We start from the raw sequence: 12,978 nt of genomic DNA, 5'->3' as shown, positions 1-12,978 counted from the left end.
CAGGTAAGTATCACTATTTTAAAAGTCAGCAGCTGCAGTATTTGTAGCTGCTGACTTTAACCACTTTCAGACCGGACCATTTTGCTGGTAAATGACCAGAGGTCTTTTTACACTTTGGCACTGCGCTGCTTTAACTGGTAATTGCGCGGTCATGCAATGTTGTACCCAAACAAAATTTGCGTCCTTTTCTTCCCACAAATAGAGCTTTCTTTTGATGGTATTTGATTGCCTCTGCGATTTTTATTTTTTGCGATATAAATGGAAAAAGACCGCAAATTTTGAAAAAAAATGATATTTTCTACTTTTTGTTATTAGAAAAATCCAATAAACTCAATTTTAGTCATACATTTAGGCCAAAATGTATTCAGCCACATGTCTTTGGTAAAAAAAAAAGTCAATAACTGTATATTTATTGGTTTGCGCAAAAGTTGTCACATCTACAAACTAAGGTACGTTTTCTGGAATTTACGCAGCTTTTAGTTTACGACTGCCTATCTCATTTCTTGAGGTGCTAAAATGGCAGGGCAGTACAAAACCCCCCCAAATGACCCCATTTTGGAAAGTAGACCCCCTAAGGAAATTGATAAGTGGCATGTTGAGCCCATTGAATATTTTATTTTTTTGCCTCAAGCGATTGAATAATACACAAAGTTGTCACTAAATGATATATTGCTCACACATGCTATGGGCATATGTGAAATGACACCCCAAAATAAATTTTGCTGCTTCTCCTGAGTACGGGGATACCACATGTGTGGGATTTTTTGGGAGCCTAGCCGCGTACGGGGCCCCGAAAGCCAAGAACCGCCTTCAGGTTTTCTAAGGGCGTAAATATTTGACTTCACTCCTCACTACCTATTACAGTTTTGAAGGCCATAAAATGCCAAGATGGCACAAAACCCCCACAAATGACCCCATTTTTGAAAGTAGACACCCCAAGCTATTTGCTGAGAGGCATGTTGAGTCCATGGAATATTTTATATTTTGCCACAAGTTGCGGGAAAATTACAAACTTTAATTTTTATTTATTTTATTTTCACAAAGTTGTCACTAAATGATATATTGCTCACACATGCCATGGGCATATGTGAAATGACACCCCAAAATAAATTCTGCTGCTTCTCCTGAGTACGGGGATACCACATGTGTGGGATTTTTTGGGAGCCTAGCCGCGTACGGGGCCCCGAAAGCCAAGAACCGCCTTCAGGTTTTCTAAGGGCGTAAATATTTGACTTCACTCCTCACTACCTATTACAGTTTTGAAGGCCATAAAATGCCAAGATGGCACAAAACCCCCACAAATGACCCCATTTTTGAAAGTAGACACCCCAAGCTATTTGCTGAGAGGCATGTTGAGTCCATGGAATATTTTATATTTTGCCACAAGTTGCGGGAAAATTACAAACTTTTTTTTTTTTATTTATTTTTTTCACAAAGTTGTCACTAAATGATATATTGCTCACGCATGCCATGGGCATATGTGAAATGACACCCCAAAATAAATTCTGCTGCTTCTCCTGAGTACGGGGATACCACATATGTGGGACTTTTTGGGAGCCTAGCCGCGTACGGGGCCCCGAAAACCAAGCACCGCCTTCAGGCTTTCTAAGGGCGTTACAGTTTTGAAGGCCATAAAATGCCAAGATGGCACAAACGCCCCCCAAATGACCCCATTTTGGAAAGTAGACACCCCTAAATTTAGGGGTACACTAGTGAGACTAGGTAATAAATGGCGGGTGCCCTGAAACTATAAAAAAATAACTAACACAACCAGCGTCACCTGTAACCGTTATATGGTGATCACTGGTGAAAGGGTTAACTAGGGGGCAATCGGGGCTTTATGCGGTAGTATATGGGGGTCCCTGGCGCTATAAAAAGTTGCGGCGAACCTAAATACCTACCTGCCTAACTAGCGTCACCTGTGACACTAATACAGCGATCAGAAAAATGATCGCTTATTAGGCTGGGTTCACACTGGAGCGATGCGGGAACGCCACGAATCCGCGGCGGGTTCCCGCATCACATGCCTCCCGGCGGCAGTTCACACTGCCCTATGCGAACTGCTGGGAGTGTCAGTGAAATGTTAATGACACCCCCAGATCAGTTCGCATATCGCAGTGCGATCTGCAAACTCGGATCGCATGGTGTGAACACCCATGCGATCCGATTCTGCTGCGGACCAAAAAAAGGGTCCCGTGCGAATTTGCGGCGGGTGCGGCGCGAATTCAGCCATACTATCTGTATGGCTGAACTCGAATCGCACAGAGATCGGATGTGATTTGCACTGCATTGCGGTGCGAATCACATTCGTTCTCATAAACCGCTGCAATGTGAACCCAGCCTTAGTGACACTGGCGACGGGGGGTGATCACGGGGTTAAACCTTTATTGGGGGGGTTAGGGGGGCACATTAGAACTAAAGGGGGCTAACCCTAACTGCCCTAACAGTTATTACAGTCACAAATGACACCAATGCAAAAAAAAATAAAAAATGCAATTGGTGTCACTGTGACTGGGGGGGGCAGGGGTAATTGGGGGGGTGATCGGGGGGTAAAGGGGGGGTGTGAGTGTGCCTGGCATGTTCTACTGTACGTGTGGTGTGTTGGTGCAACTCACCGATCCTCTCTCCTCGGTGCCGGAACGAAAAATACCGACACGGAGGAGAGATTACATCACTTCCTCTCCTGTGAGGAGAGGAAGTGATGTCAGGGAGCATTTCTATTCGTCGGGAGCGATCGCAAGGGGGTGGCCATGAATGAATGGCCGCCCCCTCATCCCGGATCGCTCCCGAACGAATGCCGACCGCCGCAGGCACCGGGGGGGGGCCCGATCGGGCCCCCCACCCGCGGGAAGGCAGGGACTTGCCGACGTATATCGACGTGCGGCGGTCGGCAAGTGGTTAAAAAAAAAAAAACAACGCGGAGTCCCGGCGGACTCCCGCTTTAAAGCTAACATTAAATTAAATATATAGCCACTTACAATATAAATCCATATTTTGTGCACCTAATGACTTTAAAAACCCAGATAATAGCATATAAAAGTATCAGTGATATCATCACTGTGCTGTACACAGCCTGTGCAAAAGGTAGAGTTGTGGGAGGGGTACAGTAGGCCCCACCCACTACAGGTTGCTTGCAGGAAACTATAGGAGGGGGTGGGGACAAGACCAGTCACCCTGCAAAAGGAGAGAGAACAGCAATGATCGGTCTTTATTACAGGAAGCTTCTGCACAAAGGTAAAGTGTCTCACTGGATTACTGTACAGATCTGGATGAAATGCACAAAGCACACCAAGATTAATGTAAGGATACATATGTCTCTTATTTAACCACTTCCCGCCTGGCCTATAGCAAAATAATGGCCAGGAAGTGGTTCCCTTATGCTGACTGGACGTCCATTGATGTCTTTCATGATAATGAGCCATCACGCGCCTGCGGGGTCACGCAGTGATCGCTGTTGTGGTGTGTCAGTCTGACACACCGCAACTCTGATGTAAGTAAAGAGCCTCTGATGGAGGCTCTTTACCACGTGATCAGCTGTGTCCAATCACAGCTGATGATGGGTTAAACAGAAAAAGCTGTGTATCAGCTTTTCCTCCATCACGTCTGACAGATACGAATCATGGGAAGAGCCAATCGGCTGCTTAACTGACAGGAGAGGGTCTGTGCTGATTGATTATCAGCGCAGCAACCCAAAGGATGCCCACCCAGGACCACCAGGGATGCCACCCGTGACCAACAGGGATGCCAATCAGTGCCCATCACTAATGCCTGCCAGTGCCTGCTTATCAGTGATGGCTGTCAATGCCACCAATGAGTGCCCATCAGTGCCGCTTATCAATGCCCATCAGTGCTGCATATTGGTGCCCATCAGTGCCACCTTATTAGTGCCTGTCAGTGCAGCCTCATCAGTGCCCATCAGTGAAGGCGAAAACATACTTATTTAAAAAAACCTTTATAACAGAAACAAAAAAAATGAATTTCAAAATTTTCGCTCTTTTTTTTATTTGTTTAGCATAAAATAAAACCCCCAAATAGCACCAAAAGAAAGCTCTATTTGTGGGAACAAAATGATAAGTTTTGTTTGGGTACGGTTTAGCATGACCGTGAAATTGTCATTTAAATAGCTACAGCCCTGAAAGCTGAAAAGTTGCCTGGGCAGGAAGGGGGGAAGTGCCTGGTATTGAAGTGGTTAAAGAATACTTCCTTATCCCAGTGATCACCTTTAATGGTTGCATTATATTTCCAGGCTACAGGTTATCTTTTTAAATCTTGAATTCATTTAGCCTAGATTTTCCTCCAGTAACGCATTTTGCAGCATCTAATGCCGCGTACACACAACCGGACTTTTCGACAGACTTGGTCCGGTGGACTGAATCCGACTTACAATTCGATCGTGTGTGGGCTCCAGCGGACTTTTTCTTACCCAACGTCTGGCGGACCTAGAAATGAAACTTGCTTCAAATCTGTCCGCCGGACTCGGCTTTCTAGCGGACAATGCGTTTGTCTGTGTGCTAGTCCGACGGACTAAAACCGATGCTAGGGCAGTTATTGGCTACTGGCTATAAACTTCCTTATTATATGTCATCACATTAGAATCTGCCGGACTTTTGGTGTGCCCAAGTCCATTTGTTTGAAAGTCCGGCAGACTTCAGCTGCAAAGTCCGTCAGATTGTCCACCGGACCAAGTCCATCAAAGTCCAGTCATGTGTACGCGGCATTACTGTTCTAACAGGGAATGAGACTCGGAGTGGGGCACAGTCCAATGTTCCATCCTGTCATGTCCAGCATTGGGTACTGTGTTGGTGGGATTATCCTTGTAAGAGGATAATGTTTTGTTCTGTTGTTTTCTTACTGGAAGAATTCCTTCTCAGAACAAACAGCTTCTTGTAGATTACAGATCTGCAGTGGGGAAATCAGATTTTGGGATTTTTTTTTTCCATTTCAGCCTGTTTGGTAAAAACAAAACACAACATATGAGATACTACAATTAAGCCTGATGTTTCCCCCAGGAGCTCCAATGGCATATTCGATCTGTCATAGTTCCGGATGTTCCTTCGAGTTTTTGGTGCTCCATATCATATAATAAATACATACCATGCAGCAGAGGTGGATGATTGCTGTAGTCTTGCAGCTCACTAATGTATCGTGGAGCCCCAATAAAGTTACTAATAGGGCTGAAACAAACCTACCTAGGTTTTGTTTGCTGGACAATCATGGGACCAGAGCAGATTAGCAAAAGGTAAGTACACTCATCTTTTATTATACAGGTTAGGCAGGATTTGGGGGGGGGTACTTCCAAAATAGTTAGGCTTTTTTTTTCACTTTAGAGTGGAAGTAAACCCTTTTTTTGATCTTGTACCTACATGCAAGGCTTACCTGTGGGTACGGTAAATGTCTTCTAAGCCGTGCAGCTGGTGATGTCACTGGCACATGTACTCTGAAGGGACAGCATACCGCATGCAGGAGTGACATTATCGTGACATGGCTGACGCCCGAGGACACAGACCTGAAAGGAAGATCGGGTGAAGATGGAAGCAGAGACAGTGTGCCTCTGGAAGGCTTCCCTCCTAAGGCAGTGGCTCTCAACCTCACTAGTGCCGTGACCCCTTGATAAAATTTCCCAAGTTGTGGGGACCCCTAAATTATTTTCTTAGCGTTGGTTTTTAGCACCCAAGGCAAGACAAGTAATTTGAGCCCCTAACCCGCAGACATTTAGGATGTACCACTCCTTCCCTTTGTTCTCATTTCTTTCCCTTTTTATCTCTCGCTATGCTAATTTCTTCTCTCTCTCTCTCTCTCTCTCTCTCTCTCTCTCTCTCTCTCTCTCTCTCTCTCTCTCTCTCTCTCTCTCTCTCTCTCTCTTCCCCCCCTCTTTTCCTCTCCTTTCCATGTATTCTCTATTTTTATTCCTTCTCTTACTCCTTGGTGGGGGGGGGGGGGGGGAGAATGGGATGAGTGGCAGTGCTGGCGGAGAGTTGAGATAAGTGGCAGTGCTGGTGGGGGGAGGGGTTGGGATCAGTGGCAGTGGCGGTGGGGAGTTCTGATCAGCCAACTTAGATGCTCTTGATCAAGGTCATGTGCTGATCTGAGAACTGAAGTGGGGGCTTTTTATGGCAACTATAATCACAGGTAGTGCTACTCACTGTGTCTCCGACTTTGTGGTGTCTCACAGCAGTGACACCTATGCCGAAATCAGGAGATGGGGTCTCCTCCAGCCCCTCCCACTTCACATTTCTCACCAGTCAGCTGACCTCCAGTCTCTGCCCCCCCCACCCATGCCGTCAACTGAATGGGTAGCAACGCAGAGGCTCCAGGAACAGCCCAGATGGGCCACAAAAAGGAGAGTGGTGTGGGCTTCAGGAACAGCCCGGGATTGGGTGACCCCTGACAAGTCATCAACCCCACGACCCCCAGGTTGAGAACCACTGCTCTAAGGTAAGTAATTCAAATGTGCCAGTATGCGAAAAAATTGCAGTTTACTACCACTTTAAGGGCACGATTTACTGCCCCCAACTGCTACTCTTTAGCTGCAGAGGCAGCGGCTAGAGGTGTACACATACTGCAGCCACAATGCTTTGCTTCACGACCATGGCAAAAGTTCTACTTGCATGTGGTTGCAGCTTGCTAGTGGAAGCTGTTTCTTAACCCATATATAACAAACACTGCCAGACCCCCTATTAGAGCCTGGCATCGCATGCTGCATTAGTCTTTTGTAAAAACGAGGCTTGTAAATACTTATTTAGAACGAGCTTCAGGCTGGTCACATGACTCGCATCTGCTGTATACAGCCGATATATGGCTCCTGCAGGAGGGGCCAAGATCTCCCTCTGACGTCAGCCGGCGAGATTACATGACCGCTCAGCCTCTCCTGCAGTAGCCCTGGAAACCGGCCGAGTGTCATGTGAACAACCTGAAGATCACGCTAAATAAGTATTTACAACTAATGGGGGGGGGGGGGGGGTGACAGGCAGGGAGGAGGGTTTTGGGTTAGCAAACACTTTAAAGTGATTGTAAGGGTTATTTTTTTTTAATTTTTTTTTTAAATAACAAACCTGTCATACTTGCCACCACTGTGCAGCTTGTTTTGCACAGAGTGGCCCTGACCCTGCTCTTCTGGGGTCCCCCAGGCGGCTTTCTGATAAGCCCCTCGGAGAAGCGCTTCCCCGAGGGGGTTACCTTGTGGATGCGATCCCGAGTCCTGCATTTGCATCTATAGACACAGGATGCCAGACTCGGCCCGCCCCCCGGCGCAAGCGTCATTGGCTTTGATTGACAGCAACGGGAGCCAATGGCTGTACTGCTATCAATCTATTCAATCAAGAGCCGGGAGCCTGTGCAGAAGGAGCCAGCGCGTCCCCACCGACTGAATGAAGGGGGTTCAGGTAAGTAAGATGGGGGGGCAGTGACTGCCAGGTGTTTTTTCACCTTAATATATAGGATGCATGCACCTTTACAACCCCTTTATGGCAATACAATGCCTCCTCACCACCTGTCAGATGCTCTCTGTAGAGCAATATGAATATGGATCGCTTTTCAGCGACCAGAGCAAGTGTGAATGAACCCTAACTCCCTAGCATCTACACAAAGATGAGAAATCAGGTGAATGGGCCCTTTAACAAGAATGGTGTTGGTTTTCAGATGGGGTTTTGCTTGTTGCAGGACCTGTATAGTGCAGGACCTTATCTCTGTTTGAATTCCTGGAAGTGCCGCTGTTACTGGCTGTAACAAGGTCGTTTCCTTTTTGTTGACTCAGTTATACATTTTTCTCTCTGTACAGGAGAACATTTTTCCACATCGTGTGTGGGCATGTGATCGCATGCTCTAAAATGTTAAAGGAACAGAGGGCGAGGATCTTGTATGGAAGGGTCATAACATACTGTGAATTCATCAGACAGTAAGTGCAAGGGTGTAAAGATGTCATAGGATAGGCACTGAGGATTCTTTTATAATGGCGTCTCTAAATTTCTGACCCTACCACTACATCATACAGCTAAACGCTATAAAGGAGGCAAACAAACAATGAGCAGACAGCCTGAAACAAAGAGATTGAGCGACACTACCCTCTTCATACACTACTGGCCGGCCTCTCTGCCACTTAAAGGAATTCTATGGTCACAGCAAACACTTTCATTTGATAACATCCGCATTTTTATAACAATACAAACAATATTTATATCTGAAAATCCAATATAAGGTTATTTAAAAAATCTCCTTTCGTTTTGTGAGGGCTGCCTGTCTGCTGGGCATCTCTTTCTATAACTTCCTGCATTGCCTACACGCTTTACAGCTTCTCCTCTGCTGCTTACATGCAATTTCCAAGGACTACATATCCCATACTGTACCTTGCTGCCTGCAAGCAGTGATGGATTCTGTCTGCCGAAACACAGCAATCTCAGCACCTCCATAGTTCAGAAGGCAGGCTCCGTGAAATGTGTGCCTACTCACAGGGCATCCTGTTAGAAACCATCAGACTGAGACAGAAGTACAGTTAAATCACACTTGTTTAATAATAATAAAAAAAGTTAAACGGAGTAAACTTAGTCAAAACATAGCCAGAGTTCAGGAACCGGGACGGATAGTCAGACGAGTCAAAACGTCAGGAAGCCAGAGATGAGTGTAGTAGAACAGCAAGCAGGATCTGGAGCCAGAAGAAATGTCAGCCAAGCAAGTCTTTACAAGGAACAAAGGCGAGCGTCTCTAGAGATGTGACAAAGGCAAAGGCAGAGATCATCTAGACTGGACGGCTTAAGTAGGCAGGACTGACGAGCAGGATATCATTAACAGGTGAGTCACTGTGGAGAGATAGGAGCTGGCAATTAGCCGACAGCTGAGCGGCCAAGGAAGGGCTGAGCCCAGCCCTGACACATCCTGAATATGTGTCACAGAATTCCTGTAAGTAAATGTGTGGTGATCTTCACAAAGTACACTGTATTACCAAAAGTATTGGGACGCCTGCCTTTACACGCACATGAACTTTAATGTCATCCCAGTCTTAGTCCGTAGGGTAAAAAATTTAGTTGGGCCACCCTTTGCAGATATAACAGCTTTAACTCTTCTTGGAAGGCTGTCCACAAGGTTTAGGCGTGTGTCTCTGGGAATATTTGATCTCTCAACAAGAAGCACATTTGTGAGGTAAGGCACTGAAGGCCTGGCTCAGTCTCCGCTCTAATTTATCCTAAAGGTGTTCTATTGGGTTGAGGTCAGGACTCTCTGCAGGGCCAGTCAGGTTCTTTCATCCCAAACTTGCTTATCCTTGTCTTTGTGGACCCTGTTTGTGTACTGGTGCTCAGTCATGTTGGAACAGGAAGGGGCCACCCCCAAACTGTTCCCACAAATTTGGGAGCATGAAATTGTCCAAAATGTCTTGGTATGCTGACACCTTACGCGTTTCCTTCACCGGAACGAAGGGGCCAAGCCCAACCCTTGGAAAACAACACCACACCATAATCCCCCCTCCACCAAATGATTTGGACTGGTGCACAAAGCAAGGTCCAAAGACATAAATGAGCGAGTTATGGGTGGAGGAACTTGACTGGCCTGCACAGAGTGGGCCAACTCAATATTGAACAATACGGACTAAGACTGGGATGTCTTTAAAGTTCATGTGTGTAAAGGCAGGCTTCCTAATACTTTTGGTAATATAGTGTAAGTTTACAAACGTCAAGATCATCCAGATTAATAGAAATAAGATAGAAGGAATTGAAATACTATGTGGAAATGTATATATGATTTTACATTTTGACCATAGATATGCTTTAAAGCAGTATTGAGCTCAAAAGCAAACATTTATTATATTGCAGATTGCCAATTCTTATGCTGCGTACACATGGCTGGACTTTCGTTTGGACAATCCGATCATGTGTGGGCTAATCCGATCGATTTTCATTCAAAAAAATCAGACGGACCTAGAAATAGAACATGTTTCAAATCTGTCCGACAGACTCCATTCCTATCAGGAAAACCCTTTGTATGCTGGTCTGACGGACCAAATACGATGCAAGGGCAGCTATTGGCTACTGACTTTTGAACCTCCTTTTTTAGTCCCGTCTTACGTCCTCACGTTCAAAACTAACGGAATTAGTCCGTTTGTGTGTGGCCAAGTCCATTCGTTCAGAAAGTCCGTCGGAACTCCGCCGAAAGTCCATCGGAAAGACTGTCGGACCTAGTCTGCCGGAAAGTCTGGTCGTGTGTACGCTGCATTAGATGTAATGATTATATTAGTTGCCCTTTTTAAGCTTCCTTCTATTCTCATTTGGTGATCCAGCCAGCAAGTCTGTTTTTTTTTTCACCACAAAAACTCTCCAGCAGAATGTTTCAGTTTGTCTCATTCATGTAATCAACTTAACACTGGCAGGGGTGATCACAATGATCAGTTTTTATTTATTCATGCAAAACCTTTATCCCAAAAGGAAAAATTGATTGCCGTAACTGATTATAAAGTGTGGGCTTGAGTTTGGCTACAATTTGTCAGTGGTTCTAGATCTGGTAATATATTTACCACCCCCCCCCCCCCCCAGACTGACAATACTGCTGTCCACTGTGCCTCCAGTTCTCATTCCTCCAGAGCTGTGTTTTACAAATACAGGAGGTGTGTTACTGGCCAGATCCCTAGGTGAAAACGGGAAGGAAAAAGCTTAAGAAAATAAAACTTATGCTGCCACCACATCTAATGTTTGCTAAGCTGCAATATAATACATTTTTGGGTTCAATATCCCTTTAATTACTTTACTGAACGGTAACACCGCCACTGTTTCGTCTGAGCTTTTTTTTTTGCATTGAATTATTGCATGTAATCTGAGAACTGAACATTCCTTTCTTGCTCCTGCTAATAGCTATCACCTGCTATTGGCTGTGTATTCTACATCTTATCATTACTGGGCGCTGTCCTTTGGGTCATCCACCAGTGATAGTCTTCTAGTGCTGAGTTGTATCTTTCTCTTTTACTAATGTTAAACGTTAACATCATTGGAAGCTGTCCTGTGGGTCACCCACCAGTAATAGTCTTCTAATCCCAAGTTGTACCTTCCTGCATCTTCCACTTTGCTTATATTACATGTTATTATTAATGAAAGCTGTCCTCTGGTGCACCAATCAATGATAGACGTCTAGTGCTAAGTTGTATCTTCCCCTTCTTTCCCTTTACTAATGTTATGGTTAAAATCATTGGAAGCTGTCCTGTGGGTCACCCATCAGTGATGGACTTCTAGTCCCAAGTTGTACCTTCCTACTTCTTGTCCTTTGCTTATATTACATTTATCATTAATGAAACATGATACAAGGTCTGGTGTCGCCCCATATTCATCTCACTCAAAGTCGATGGGTGAACCCCATGTATGTATATCATTCATGAAAGCTGTCCTCTGGTGCGCCGATTCAGTGATAGGCTTCTAACCTTGAGTTTCATCTGCCCCCTTCTACAGTACATTCCTGGCAGCCTACGAGAGATGCAAATATTTTTTTTTTTCAGACACTGATGAAAACCGCACAGAGCTCTGACTGCAGTGTTATTGGCCAGTCATGGCTGTAGGTGTATTTCCCCCTGACCATTAGAGATAGCAGAGCACCTAATAAATGTCATCTTTTTTTTTGTTTCAGGCATCAGACATCACCGTTGAACTGACCACCTCGCCCAAAGAAAAGCCTGACCCAAGCACTCTGGTCTTTGGCTCAGCGTTTACTGATCACATGTTCATTGTTGAATGGTCAGTGAAGAACGGATGGGAGAAACCTACCATCAAGCCTTTCCAGAACATTTCCATCCACCCTGCCTGCTCGGCACTTCACTATGCCATCCAGGTGAGCAGGCAAACGGCAGCGGCACCACTCGGCATCTCTGCACAGTTAGCGGCCGTTTTATTTGGTATAGCTATCCCTTATCAGTATAGAGGCCAACATGTTCAGAATACAAACTCCGATACACTGCGGCATTCTAACCATAATCAAGTAGTATTAGTATTAAAGCTGAACTCTAGATTGATAAACTACTTGTAAAAGGCTCAAATTAATGAAGTTCTGTAATCATTCATATATAATTACATTTGTCAATAAGATATTACCTCATTAAGGTTTTTTGAAGATGGGGGTGGGTACCATCATCCATTTATTAAAGGGAAAAAAAAGTCTGGGGTCACCTCAGAAGTGCCCCTGGCAGAAAGGAAAAAGGATTATCTTGGTAACTCAAGGACCTAGACAATGTTGTACATTTTTAAAATTAATTTTTTATAGAAAATAGGAGGATAAAAACATTGTGGAAAAAAACACATTAACCGTGATTGTTAAATACAGTCAATAGTTACAGTCATATATACTGCAAGAACATTTTAGAGGAGATGGAAATTACCCCCAGTGTTGAGATGGGGTATCAAATATGATGCATCTTGGTGATTATCCTTAACTAGTTTCGCAGCAAAAGCTGCTTCTTCAGAAGGAGCCAGTCATAAGCATCTATAGAAATAAATCATGATCGTAATTTCATATTTAAACAATTGTACATAAAATGAATACATATTTCAAAGCAAAAAATATATTTTCTTTAACATCAGGCAGAACTGGTATGGGTTCTGAGAAGAGATAGGCATTGCTTACCCTTGAAGGCTGTGGCAGTAGGGTAGTACAAACAGAGGCACCAGAAGGCATATTCCCCCCCCCCCCCCCCCAAGGCGGACACGGGAGGCACTAGGAACGGCTGAATTCTAGATTTACAGAATTTATAGGTAGTATGGTATGTAATTTATGAAATATTTAAAGAATATACTGTTTAGAGAAGTATAAATAAAAAAAAAAAAGAGGAAAAAGAAATGACAGACTAGGTAAAACCCATAGATTGAATTGGTGATAACATAGATGGGAGAAAAAGAGGGGAAGAAAAACACGGGGGGGGGGGGCTCTTTCCTCTTTCTTTTATTGATCCTTGTCTAAACTGTATATTCTTTAAATATTTGCTTTTGCTGCGAAACTAGTAAAAGATAATCGCCAAGA

The 12,978-nt window shown here is 44.6% G+C and overlaps 1 protein-coding gene across 2 annotated transcripts in view; it reads left to right on the top strand.

Moving 5' to 3' along the window:
• The window catches only part of BCAT1 (branched chain amino acid transaminase 1), a 99,854-nt gene that overhangs the window by 54,730 nt on the left and 32,146 nt on the right, over positions 1–12,978 (top strand). For both annotated transcript variants that reach the window (XM_077468737.1, XM_077468736.1), the window contains exon 3: positions 11,596–11,796. In XM_077468737.1, the coding sequence (XP_077324863.1) occupies positions 11,596–11,796 (201 nt within the window). The remainder of the gene's footprint in view (positions 1–11,595; positions 11,797–12,978) is intronic.

Source organism: Lithobates pipiens, unplaced genomic scaffold (assembly GCF_037356315.1).
Source record: "Lithobates pipiens isolate NorthernLeopardFrog02 unplaced genomic scaffold, aLitPip1_a1.2 Scaffold_8, whole genome shotgun sequence".
NCBI classification, from domain to species: Eukaryota; Metazoa; Chordata; class Amphibia; order Anura; family Ranidae; genus Lithobates; species Lithobates pipiens.
The sequence above is the reverse complement of the archived record's forward strand: the minus strand, read 5'-3'. Positions and strand labels throughout refer to the sequence as shown.